The following is a 12,715-nucleotide window of genomic DNA, read 5'->3' as shown; positions in this document are numbered from 1 at the left end:
TGGCTATATTCCACTATATGACAGATAGTGCCATGTGTCTGACACTAGACTTCCACCAAAGAAAGGACTCCAGTTCATCAGCACCACCACCATCACTGCCAAACTGCAAACAGCAATAATGCACCTTGCATCTCTCTTACGTGCTACTGCAGATAAACCTACCTCAAATTACATTTACAACAGGCTCCATTAGTTATTCCATTTACAAATTAAATACTGGTGGGTATGTTCTATTCAAAATAGTAAAGTATTTCAAATTGAAATGAATCCCAGGAGCCAAGAAGCTAACATGATGGCAAAGTTATTGGGCAAGCATCCTGAAGTTACAGTACTAAACTTCCCACTAAAATACTGGAATGTATTACTGAAAAAAATACTTACTGAATCTTATTTAAAGGAGAAAAAAAGAATCAATGTTGTTTACCTTGTTATGGTCCATCAGTCTTTTCCAATCTCACACCAGAGACCTAATGGATACCAAATATGTCTATTTTTTAATACTTTTGTTTTTAAAACCTTTAAATCTATGAGTAAGGTCTTTCTGTGGACTCTAGGATGTAACTAAAAGGGAAACAACAGAACAACTTGAAGCACTCAGTCTCTCACATTAGTTCAGTAGATGAACATTACTATTCCTTCTTAGAAGACACTTTAAACTTACCTTTAACATATTTTGTGCAAATTGTATCCAAGACATTATACACAGATAATACAAAATGTTCTGCTTAAATAGTGAATTTTTGTGTTCTTACCACTCCTGTATTTAAGTACAAATACTCTTAGTGCATGCACTGATACATTTCAAAAGTGATGCTATGGATGACAAAACATCTGGCAAAATCTAATCCATGCTCTCAATTTACAGCTGCACTTTTATCTCTCAAATTTTAAGTGCATTAATAAAGCTCTTTATAGGTAGACATATACACCCAACTTATTGCCAATCTATCAGTATATTCTAAATTTGATCACATTTCTCCTGCAAAAATATGTAAAGATTCTGTCTATAAGGACTCTATTTCATACATTTTAGAAATGTGAGACTTACAGCCCTTAAATATTTATAGCCTAGACTTACTTCCACAAAATTGTAAATACAGGAAACATGTCAATGCTTTGCATTAGTTTTATTCTATACATAAATGTCATCTTAAGCAAATAAAAAGTCATAGCAGTATAAATTACTGGAAAAAAACCCCAGCATAGTAAATAATTACAAAGCATAGTAACAAAACAAAAACTTATAAAACATTTTTGAGTACATTGGTCACATACTGGTAAAATTTATTTTAAAAGCAAAAATCAAAAATGATACATGTGTCCACACACACAACACACAGAACACACAGTTCATATATAAGCATTAACATTTCACTTTCTCAAATTTTGTTACCACAGCAGTATTTAGCTTTATTTTAAATAAAGACTTCCATGATTTATTTTAGGAAAGAGGGAAAACAAAAGTATAATACATTCCTAGAAATTGAAGCTGTAAAAAAGTAAGTCTGCAAAAGTAGAGCCTTTAAGCCAAAAACTTAAGTGGTAACAGAGCTAGTGTTAGTAAAGTGGAGATTGCACATCTACATTTTTGTGCAACCTCTCCTGCACTTAGTATTGTGTTGTCTGAAGGGAAAATGACCAAATCCTGAGAATAATTCAACTGAATCATGTTCTAGTATTAGAATACAACAGAAGTATTCTCATGCTGGTAGTCACATAGAAATTGTTTCCTCCTTTCTCTAAACTAGCAAACACAAAGGAATAAACCTCTCCACCTATTCCAAACTTAGTATCCTTAAGAGTGATTCCACCATATTCTTTAAAAATCTTAAATTATTTCATTTTAATATGGCAGAAGTTTGTGCAACTCCTTGCTGCAAGGGGTGCATGGCAAGGATTTCCAATATCAAAGTGCTGAACATGTAACACACCACATTGTTTCAACATCTCAACTCCTTTGGTAAAACCACATTATTGATGACAGACCATAATATAAAATTATCAAATGCTGCTTCTCCAAAAAACCCCCTGAATGGGGGCTTCATCCTGTCTGTCATTAAGTGGCAGAACAATGAACCTTTACAAATACAGTACTGGTTGTCTCCACTGTTAATAGTAAAAACATTTAAACAGGAATATAACAAATTGAAATCCTTCTTGTTTAGGTATCACTTGTATGTGATATTCAACACATTACATGGAAGTGTTAAAGAAATCCTTAAAAACCCAGGGTTTCTTCAGTTTGCAAGATGATATTTTAGTATTATTGAGATTAAAAACTGAGGGAGGTCCTCTGCATACTGGTTGATTCAGTTTCCTATCGAAATTGATGATTTAATTAGTGCAAACTTCCCACTATGTGAATTTTCTTGTTTGTTGTAGTAGACAATACAGTATTCACTCTATTTTTTTCCATAGAATTTATTACCTATGTCAAACTCAGTTAACAAAACAAAGAAAACAACAGGTAAGAAAACTTCCAGATAGTTCAAACAGCAATATTTTGTATAAAATGTATTTATTTTAATTTTTTTTTATTGTACCCTCTGCTTCAGATTGCCAGAAATATTAAATATGTAATATAATACCTAAGAAAAGGTATTGGTACTGTAAGAGAAATGGAAGAGTCAAGCACACTTTATTTTTATACACTTGACTATCAGCTTTATAATGCTCCCTAGGTATCATTTCATTGGTAGCAGGTACACAGCTCCACTCAAACTTTTAACTCGTTTTATAAAAAGGTAGAAAAATATATTCAATATTTGTTTAACCTTTCTATATTCACCCTATCATACAGGAATCTTACAAAATGCTTTAGAATAATTTATTCCCTGAAAAAATACCAACACCTGCACAGCACCGGGAGAAAGGTCTCAGTGGGAATGTACAATCCAGTATTATGGGATCTTGAAGGTGTTTTTCTTCAGGTTTACAGCCATGTCTTTTCACAAGTAAACCAAAGAAATCCTGAAGAAGAGCTGGTGATGTGAAAAGTAAATTATAAAGTCTGACCATTAAGCACAACAGGATGAACTCCATGTTTAATTGTCACATGCTGATAAAATGTCACATAAAAAATTTTCCTTCAAGGCTAAAAAAAAAAAAAAAAAAAAGATAGGATTTTTAATTTGTGGGTTTTTTAAAATTCTCTTTGTGCTCCAGTTAAGCAATGACATCATGGGTATCACTGTTGGGTCTTTGGCGTAGAGTCAGTGGGGGCAAAGGCTTTCCATAGAAATCTGTGGAAGAAATTCCAGAGCAGAAAAACACATCAATCTATCACTTACCACCTTGCTGGCTAAAAGAATGTTTACTAAATTCTTACTTCCTTAATGAAAGCCAGGTATTCTATGAGTTTAGAGCTAATTCCTCCAAGCAAACTTTCAAACCTAGTGCTAATTAATGTCTAGAGATGGACTGGCCAAACGAGGGTTTAATTACATTTTGTTATACATGCATCAGCATTTGCACGATCAAGCCCAAAGGGGATCTGTAAACATCCCTAACAATGGGAAAGGAGAAATTCAGAGTGTACAGTAACACTCAAAAAATGAAACACTGAACTTTGTATGTTGCTGTATTCAAGACTGGACTACAACATAGTTTTAAATGACAGTAATATTGAGCAGAATCCAAAATTTTGCTACCATTTATGGCATTTATCTTCCAAGCTAAAATAACTTTCTAAAAGAAGTATTTCAGAATTTTTAGATAAAATTGCAGCATTTCCTTTAGTCAATAAAGGAATTTAAAGTGGTAAAATTGTACAAGACAAAGTTAAATAAGTACATCAGAAGAGAGTAACAAGTGTTCTCAAACATTTGTAATGGATGTAAAGTAAAAAAACCATGCAGACTGGAACATGCAAAGCACTTCACAAACAAAAAAAATATGGAAGATGGTAAGAGGAAAGAGGTAGCAATCAAGAAAAAAATAAAAGCAGCTTTTTGAAGCATTCAAATCTCAATTCTGTTTATACAGACCACCTCTCGCCCAAGAAAGCCTTGATGGCCTGCCAACACAAAATTTAGTTTTATTAAATCATCATTTTCCAAGAAGAATATATCCCACGTGTCCTACAGATGCAATTACTTCTGTTAGAATTGCATTCCTGAGCTAAGATTAACAAAAGCAAACAAACTGGACTACACTACTTTAAAAATATATGGACCTGCCTGTAGGATTGAGGTTTTAATTATCCTTACATTTAGTCAGCAAAATGAGAACACTTTTATGTTATTGTCATAAATATTTTGATTTCAATAGCAGTAATTACAGCAGCAAGAAAACTGCAACAAATGATTCAAAGGTCAATGAAAATCAGTCCACTGGATGGTTTTATTCATCCATTTTTTGAGGTCTGGTAGAGCACTATAGGACTGGCAAAGAATTTTGCCTCCTATAATGAAAGAGGTTTAACATTCTTGCAAATGTATCCTCCTAAATGACATAAAACAGGCACTCATCACCTCATATTGTGCCAAAATTATTAGCATGACTGGAAAAAATTGCAGTCTTCAGTGAACAGAAGTGTGTAATTACAAAGTTTGAATGTCTGAAAAAGCTTTTAAACCCACCTTTGAATTTTGGGCAAAGGTGGGGGAATGGAAAAAATATTAACATTTTTATTTCTCTGATTTATTAACATGATTTATTTCTCTGCTGAGGGGACAAATGGGCAAGGCCAGGTGGGAAATTAAATCAGTGCAGGATGGACTTGGCAGTGCTGGGTTAACAGTGGAACTCAAGGATCTTAAGGGTCCTTTCCAAACTCAATAATTCTCTGATTCTACGGATCTCAAATTGACAGAGTTAAAACCCCACAGCTGCTTTAAGCAAAAGAAATAAATGATGTTTTTGGAGATCAGGACCTAGCTAAAGGTTTGACAGTGCTGAGCTATGAATGTGAAGAACTTCGCTCATTTATAAATAGTGCTTTCCTAATAGCAGTTTTCTTGCTAGTATTGCAAGTGTGACTCTTGTGAGTGGTTCAAAATTCCTGGAAATAAGAATAATTCTCCCAAAGAGTAGGCAATGCCTTGAATTCAGCTATAAATTCTGAGTACTTCAAGTTTGCTCTTACACCTCTGGTCAAGAGATAATTTTCCTACCAACATAATTGCCATTTTCAGCTTCCAAAATTATTTAATAATTGTACTTATTTTACAAATCAACACCTAGCTTAGGCAGGTTTTTTCCTCTTTGCCCCACCCATGCTCTTCCTACAGAATGCAACAGCTCCATTAGGCACAGATAAAAATTGAGTTCCTTTTCTTCCCCTCCCTACCTCTTCATATGGCTTTCATTTCTTGTCACCTTCTCTCTATTTGCCTTTAAAAAAAAAAAGAGTAAGATGGGTTTAGGATCAACATTACAAATCACATTTTAAGCACATGAATTTCCTTCCTGTGAGAAATGTTTTGGGTTTAGAAATCTTATTTCCCCCTCAGGCATCTTTTAGTTCTCTGGCAGAAAAGCTCCTTGTTCTTGTGTTCCAGATGTCTCCAAATTCACTTTTCAAAGTTTGAAAAATAAAAATGAAAGAAAAATGAAGAAGCTATCATCTCAAACTCAGAAATGTACTATCAACATATGAAAAAGTCTTCCACAATCTTCCAAAAATAGAAAACAGTAATTATTAAAGCAAGAAATCAAGACTGCTTACTGCACCTTGATATTTCCAGTTAAAAATTTTCATTTTAAATGCAGTTTGTATTTGGTCCCATTACACTTTGCAATGTGTCACTTTATAATTTTTAGGTGCAAATAACTTCAGATCATTAACAACTTCTGATATCCCATGCCACTTTATGAGGAAATTGGAGAGAACTCATTGTTTTTCCTAATAAAAAAATCAGACTTGAAAAAAATCAAAAAGATGCTTTCTATTAAGCAAAAGGGAAAGCTTTTGGTCAATGAAAATTGGAATTTAGAAATGAAAAACAGACAAAGAATGAAATAAATGTAGAAGTGAATGGACAATGGAGAATGGTTTTAAAAAGGTACAAAACTTCAAATACTTTCAATTACCAGGATGATGTGTTTCACCGAGAGGCTCAAGTTTTCCAAGTCTATTAAGTTTTGGAGTTCCCCATCCAACTACAGGAAAACAAAAACTGTCAGAGCATTCCATGGCTGCACTGGATTATTCTGAGCTGTACAGACCCCACATCTCCTTGGGAGAAATCAAAGCATTTGGAAATGCCCAAGCTCTGCATTACATTGCATCCATGGTGAAGAATGATGAAACACTTTAAAAATAAACTGCTTTACCTTAAAAATATTGCTATTTTTAACCATTTCAGTGAGTAATCAATTTCTGGCTCTTTTTTTGTGAAAATTATGTTCTCCCCATGGAATAGGCCAAATCAATACTGCTGGAAGTTCATATCATCAAGTGGGAAACTGCATTAAAGATTTTCTAGAGAGGAAGGTTTAGTAGCTCCTCGCTGTTTGAAAAGCAGTCCAGTTTCATCATTCACAGGTGAGACTTTTAAAGGATTACCAACTACAAATTGAGACATCAATTACTGTTTTTACACTTACCTGGTGGAAGGGCTGCTGGTGGTGTAGGATTCTTGGGAATAGAGTCCTCTGCATTAACAGGTTCTACTCTGTGGCCCCTTTTTAATTTTGGTTTTTTACTTTTTTTCTTATTGTTATCTACATCCAACAGAAAAAATACCCATTACACATCCTACAGTTATATTCAGGTAATATCCTACATAAGATTCTAATACAATTGTTGGGGAGCTACATCACAGCTTTCAATCCAAACTTAGACATAAAATTATGGGAAATGTAAATCACACATTTTGCTATAGAAAATAAACTGTGGGCATAAAGTACATGCAAACTCTATGTCTCCATGAAGAAATTCATCTCATAGAACCTATTCCTGCATTTTTGTGTTCCCAATAGATGACACTGGTATGTGCTATCATGACAACTAACATGGACAGAAGGAAGAAGCATGTGAAAAATCATATGAAATGATTTAAAAGGCAGCAGTTTTACCTGAGTCAAGGCATTCTGAGGCTTGTTGGTCACTCTCTTCTGCGTGCTGCAAAAGCTGGGCAGTTGTAGAATTGCACCTTTCCAGCCTGCTGTCATTTGTGTTTTGGCTACTGCTACTTGATAAGTGGTCCTGCTCTGCTTGGGATTTCAAGACAATTGTAGCCTTTTCAGTCTCCAACTTTTGTCTTTTCTTTTCCTTTTCCAGCTGTTTTTCATTCTAACAAAAAGGACAAGATTTTTTTAAAATGACTTCTAATGCTACAAAGTGACTTGTAAGACAGAAAGATTATTAAAAAATGAAAATATTCCCCAAATATCCTACATTTAGCATAGAATTGATTTTCAAATAGACGAATAAATTAAATTTCCAGTATCCTATTTAGAGGAAGGGAGGGGGAATTATAAAACAAAAGGATCTTTAGATTTATTGCCTGCTTTCTTGCTTTATTTTTGGTCCTACTAAAAAAAAGAAAGTAGAAGGTTGATTTGTTTCTCCTCAGTTACTTTTTTAATGTGTTAGTTTAAAAAAATATAGATCCACAGAACCTAAGTCTCCGGAAAATGTTATCCCAGTTTGGATAAATACCTATTGTGGCATACAGCCTCAATGACTGGCTGCTTCACAATTCTGTATCACTAAATCACCATCTCTGCAATATTCACAGCTGCACCTTTATTTTCTTGTTTTTGATGTTATTGCTAAATGGATTATTGTGCATGTAGCTGCCCTGACATGTTCTGTGGATATGGGTGCTTTTGTCTTGGAAAAAAGCAAATGTTTGAATTACTTGCTGGAAAAGTTTACGTGTTTCTTTAGATTGTGTTATCTCCGGGCAACTGAATTAAAAAAATCTGAACTCAGAAATGTAGCTTTCGGAAACTTTAATATGAATGCGATTTTCATATTTCAAAGTTAATAAAAAAATTCTCAAGAGTCTATTTTCAACTGAAAAGAGGCTATGCTCACAAATCTGAATAACTGAAGAAGTCAGGAAGATTTGATATGACTCACCACATCACTAAAACAACTTAGAAGAAACTAATAGACCTTGAATATTTTCCACTTCTGAATCCCAGGAGTTTAATTAGGAAATGTTTTCAGTCATGTGTTTACATTTATTTTACTGTGTCTACAAAACTTTTGTTCCCTAATCAATAATATGGGTTTTCTTATCACGAAAACATTGATTCAATGCACAGAAAACAAGGCTGCCAAGATTAAAGTAAGAATTTAAAAAGTGCTGCGCAGACAGATTTAGAACAACTCTTTCAAATGACCATTTTTCTCATTCCCTCTCAGACATTTGCTAGTGTATATCTTAACAGATCTAGATTTCCACATATTCTCCTACCTCAGAGATTACAGCAGATATAGGCTGGAAGGGGTTTCCACATTTCCCAGGCTCAGGGTCTTCCTCCTCAGGTGCATTTCCTTCTTCTTTCTCCCTTTGGCATTGTTGTTGGGTTTGTGTTGTTTCAGTGGTTTTGGTGTTTGGTTTTGGGGGTGTTTTTTGGAGGCAAGGGAAGGGAGAAGAGGGAGAATGAATAAAAAATTATGAAAAAGCCATAAATTTTATAGAGAACCATGTCAGCCCTCCTCACCACACCTCTCAGTGTGGCATAACCCAACATAATCCAACGTGGTCAGGAGGTTTTGTGTGTGCAGAGACATGTGGCAGATTAGAAGCAAACCAATTTTTTAGAAATTTGTGGAATATATATGAAGACCATGTCAAGTTGCAGCTGTTTAAAATGTACTTTAGTAATTTACTTGTTTATTTAAGCCAAAATATCCAGAATATAGTCTAAGATAATTCCCAGCTACTTGTCATAGTAACTGAGACTCAAAATTCTCTGTCTGTATAAGGTAGAGAGAGGACAGGGGTGCTCAGCAAGTTTTTTAAGAATGTCCCAGTAAAATGATTCACATCAGCTCTTCACAAGCACCACAGCAGGCTGGCTAAAGACCAGAAAGGGATGTGAAGGAGAGTAATAAATCAGTTACCCTGCTTTCCCTCACTGCATCCTCTTTAGTTCCTTCATGCCTCACCTGTTGGATATCCTGCAGTTTATTAAGCATAGTATTGACTAAATTTTCGTATCTAGTCTTTGATATTCACATATGGGTTAAAGAGGCTAACTTAAATACTTCATTTTAGAAGGTAACTTCAGATTAAATCACAGGAATTATTTTTTAGGTCAGCCTTCTGTGAAGTTATCCCACAACTACCTTGCAATTCTCATTCACAGTACATTTCCAGCATGCAGCAAATCAAATAAAGGGGATGAAGAGGCAAAAACTTCAAGAAAGACTTTTGGCTTGTGAGCTTTAAATCTTGGATAGCCTGGTTCCCATAAGATCTAGGCACAGGAATGACTCAAGTATCTCAGAGAAGGGAGGAAGGGCTGGAGTAGGGATCACAGGAGAATACCTCTGCTCCCGTATCCTCCTGACTCGCTCAGCTCGTTCCAGTTTCTTCTGCTCCTCGAGTGCCTTTTGCTCTGTAGTGTCTCTCTGGATCCGCTCACTTAAGGCATCAAAATCTTTTGCTATGATATGGAGAAGCCAAAATAATCCCTTTTTGATTGATTTGTCAATCTTTTTCCCACAGCCCATGATCGCTGAGCAAGGCTCCTGTAAATACATGGAAAAGGAGGGAAAAATTTGCAGTTTCATAACACATTCCTTGAGTGGAAGCAAGAAATTAACTGAACAATTACTGCTGACTGTGAAGCTTGTAAAACACTGAGAATTATGGGTTATAGATAGTCCATGCTAGATTTATCAATCAAAATGGAAAAAATCTGAGATGAAAGAGAATCAGCTGTGCTTCAGTTCATGAAAAAAAAAATCAACATGTTCATAAGCACCTCGGGGGTAAATAAAATCTCCTGTGAATTTGACAGAAAAGATGTCAAATCAATTTTTTACATCAGAACAGGCACTGCAATTCAATTGGAGTAATACTTTTCGTCATTATACTCTCAGCAGCAAGTGAGAGAAACATGATCTAGGCAAATCTGTTGAAAGAGAAATGCAAACCTCATTGAGAAAATAGTTCTGAAATAGTTCTGAAAACACATCTGGTAAGAAAACATTGAAGGACCAAGAGTGCCTCTCTTGAGATTAAAGCACTTCAGGGAGATAGGATAATAGCCTTCAAAAATATAAGGTGAAACTGCAAATAGGAAAATAATAATTTCTTCTTAATTTTTCATGTCAGGAGGATAAGTAAAATAGGCTTTAATTGGGACAAACGAGGCAGGGCTTGATTCAAGATGGGAACATGGAAAAGATGTTCTCTCAAGATCTCCCAGGAACTGTTTTAAAAAATGTTTTGGAGCACTGTGTCCTGAATATTCTCTGAATAACAACTGAATAGAGCCAGCTCTGTAGAGCATGCATGACATGTAGAGATGATATTTCACACTGATGGTATTCAGGATTTGTGTTTATGAAGATTAAAAGAGATTCTTCAATGTCAACATCTGAAAAACTCTCAGTGCTCTCTCCATCTGACAAGGATTTAAATGGCACCACAATCAGATATGAAATGTACAATTTACAACAGAAAAAAAAAATTCTGACCAGTTATGTTTAAATTAAGGTTCAAATATGAGTCCTTTTTACTATGGAACCCTGCAATACTCTCCAGCAGAACCGACTCAGGAAGGAGATGTATAGAAGATGTATACAACTTGTTTCTCTGAGAAAACTGAGATCAAACACTGGCCAGCACTGGGACAATGTTCTTCTCAGTTTGCACCAAGATTATTGTTGTTGCAGTTTGGTTACAAAATATAAAAATGCAGAACTATGGAATATGCAGACATATTAAATAAGAAAAAGAGGAAGGTCATTCTCACTGACTCTGTCCAACAGCAATACAAATTACTCCTTCCTTTTGCTTTAATCCTTTGTGGGGAAATTTAAAGATTTCAAGGAAAACTAACTATAAGAATAAGAAGCAACAAAAGGTTTTCTGGTCATTGCCTAACTTTGTGTCTTGTTTCACAATGCCTCTGTTTAACTGGCCCCAGGAGTCCTCCTACTGAAGGAATTTGGGACCACATGTATCTTTGAAGAGCCTGGTAAAGAAGGTGTCCATTAGAGCATGAAATAGTCTTAAGAGTGTGTGATCTGGTGTCTTTCCTAATTACACACAAAATATAAATAAAGAACAAGAACAGCATGTCAGAAATTAAACAATTCAGATGTATTGGAATATACTAGTATCATTCAGGTTGTTTTTTACTGAATATTTTTCAAGAAAATATTTTGGCACAGAAATTCCTTGGAAAAAAACAAGGATGAACTTGCAGTTTTAATTTTTATGATTGCTATATGTGCACAGTGCAAAGAGCACTAACTGAAGAAAAACACTCAGATAATCATGACATAATAAATAGAGCTATGCCCTGTTCTAACTCAGCTATTAGAGAAAATAATAGCAGCATGTAGTGCTCTATAAATTTTGCAAATTTCCCTAATGAATTAAAATTATTTTTTTTATTTTAAAATCCAAAGCTTAAATGGTTTTGCAAAACTGCCTTCTTATCTTGGTTAATAACACCATAACCCTCATTATCTTTCAAAATGTTTTTATTGCCATCAGAAAAAGATTGTGGAAGTAAAGCTTTAAGACACTGGCAGATTAAAACAAAGGCCCAAAGAAAAACTTCAGGGACTACTAATTCAGATATATTATCTGAAATACTGACCAATATTAAGCAGCTTTCATAAAGATTTCTGGTTTTGGCTTCCCCCACAAAGACTTCCTGCTAGGTTTTTTCTTAACAGGACCATGAATACTACATCTAAATTTCAGTTTTATATCATGTAGCCTAATTTCCTACCTTAATGGAAGCTTTACACAGATAGGAGAAAATACAGCATCTTAAAATCTACTTACAATCTGACAGAGACACTTGTGCTCATTAACCAGCCTTTCCAGAGATAAGGATTCGATCACATCTGCTTCTGACAGAGCTCCCTCTCTGTCCTGCTTATTTGCCAGCCTGGAGGGAAGATGAAAAGAAACACTAAGCATCCTGCTACAAGAAAGGCTCTTACATCTCCAAAAGTTGAGTTGGTGACAAAACTAGGAAGAAGGGGAAGACTGAGAAAGGAAAGATGAAATTCCTTGTTTCAGCTTTAATTATTTCTTCTACTCAATGAGCATGTTAGTCTATGCACCATTTTCATCAGATACTAATGTCAGATAATCACCAAGATGCTTAGTAATAAATTAATATTATTTCTAGAGAAAGCAATCATATTTACAGTTAAGAAAATGGACATAAAAGACCATCCTGCTTTACGTCTTGGAGCCTCTGGAGGAAAGTTCACAATTTTGCAACTTCCCAAACCATGAGCGTTTCCTTGTTTAAAAATGCTTCAGGATCATCTCAGCTCTGCCTGCTACCCAGCATTTCTCTCTGATGCTTAACAATGTTTTGAACTTGCTCTTCCTGACTAAAACTTAAAGAGCAGAGAGAAGAACTTGCATGAATGGCTCTGAAAAACATATTTTATTAAATAGAGGAAAGCAAAAGACTCCCACATAACTCACAAAGTAAGTATTGTGTAAGATGAAGATCATTGTCTTGTCACTTATATATGGTAGGAAACAGGACTCTAGAAGACAGACATTCATTTAGGAGTATAAAATTACAATCCAACCTTATTTAGCAC

At 34.9% G+C, this 12,715-nt stretch overlaps 1 protein-coding gene across 9 annotated transcripts in view; it reads right to left on the bottom strand.

Annotated features, from left to right (window-relative positions):
• Positions 1–1,112: 1,112 nt before the first annotated feature.
• The window catches only part of ARL13B (ADP ribosylation factor like GTPase 13B), a 33,009-nt gene continuing 21,406 nt past the window's right edge, over positions 1,113–12,715 (bottom strand). For 3 of the 9 annotated variants that reach the window (XM_059871700.1, XM_059871654.1, XM_059871701.1), the window contains exons 5-11: positions 11,934–12,039; positions 9,453–9,655; positions 8,373–8,466; positions 7,021–7,237; positions 6,550–6,666; positions 6,034–6,102; positions 1,113–3,242 (exon numbers count right to left, since the gene is read on the bottom strand). In XM_059871700.1, coding sequence (XP_059727683.1) covers positions 3,166–3,242; positions 6,034–6,102; positions 6,550–6,666; positions 7,021–7,237; positions 8,373–8,466; positions 9,453–9,655; positions 11,934–12,039 — 883 coding nt within the window. In that variant the 3' untranslated portion in view covers positions 1,113–3,165. Of the gene's footprint in view, positions 3,243–5,290; positions 5,335–6,033; positions 6,103–6,549; positions 6,667–7,020; positions 7,238–8,372; positions 8,467–9,452; positions 9,656–11,933; positions 12,040–12,715 lie in introns of all 9 variants that reach the window. The other 6 variants (XM_059871667.1, XM_059871674.1, XM_059871659.1 and 3 more) reach the window with 6 other exon arrangements.

This window comes from Haemorhous mexicanus, chromosome 2, assembly GCF_027477595.1.
Source record: "Haemorhous mexicanus isolate bHaeMex1 chromosome 2, bHaeMex1.pri, whole genome shotgun sequence".
NCBI lineage: Eukaryota > Metazoa > Chordata > Aves > Passeriformes > Fringillidae > Haemorhous > Haemorhous mexicanus.
Note: the sequence above shows the minus strand (reverse complement) of the source record. Positions and strands in the feature narration are given on the sequence as shown.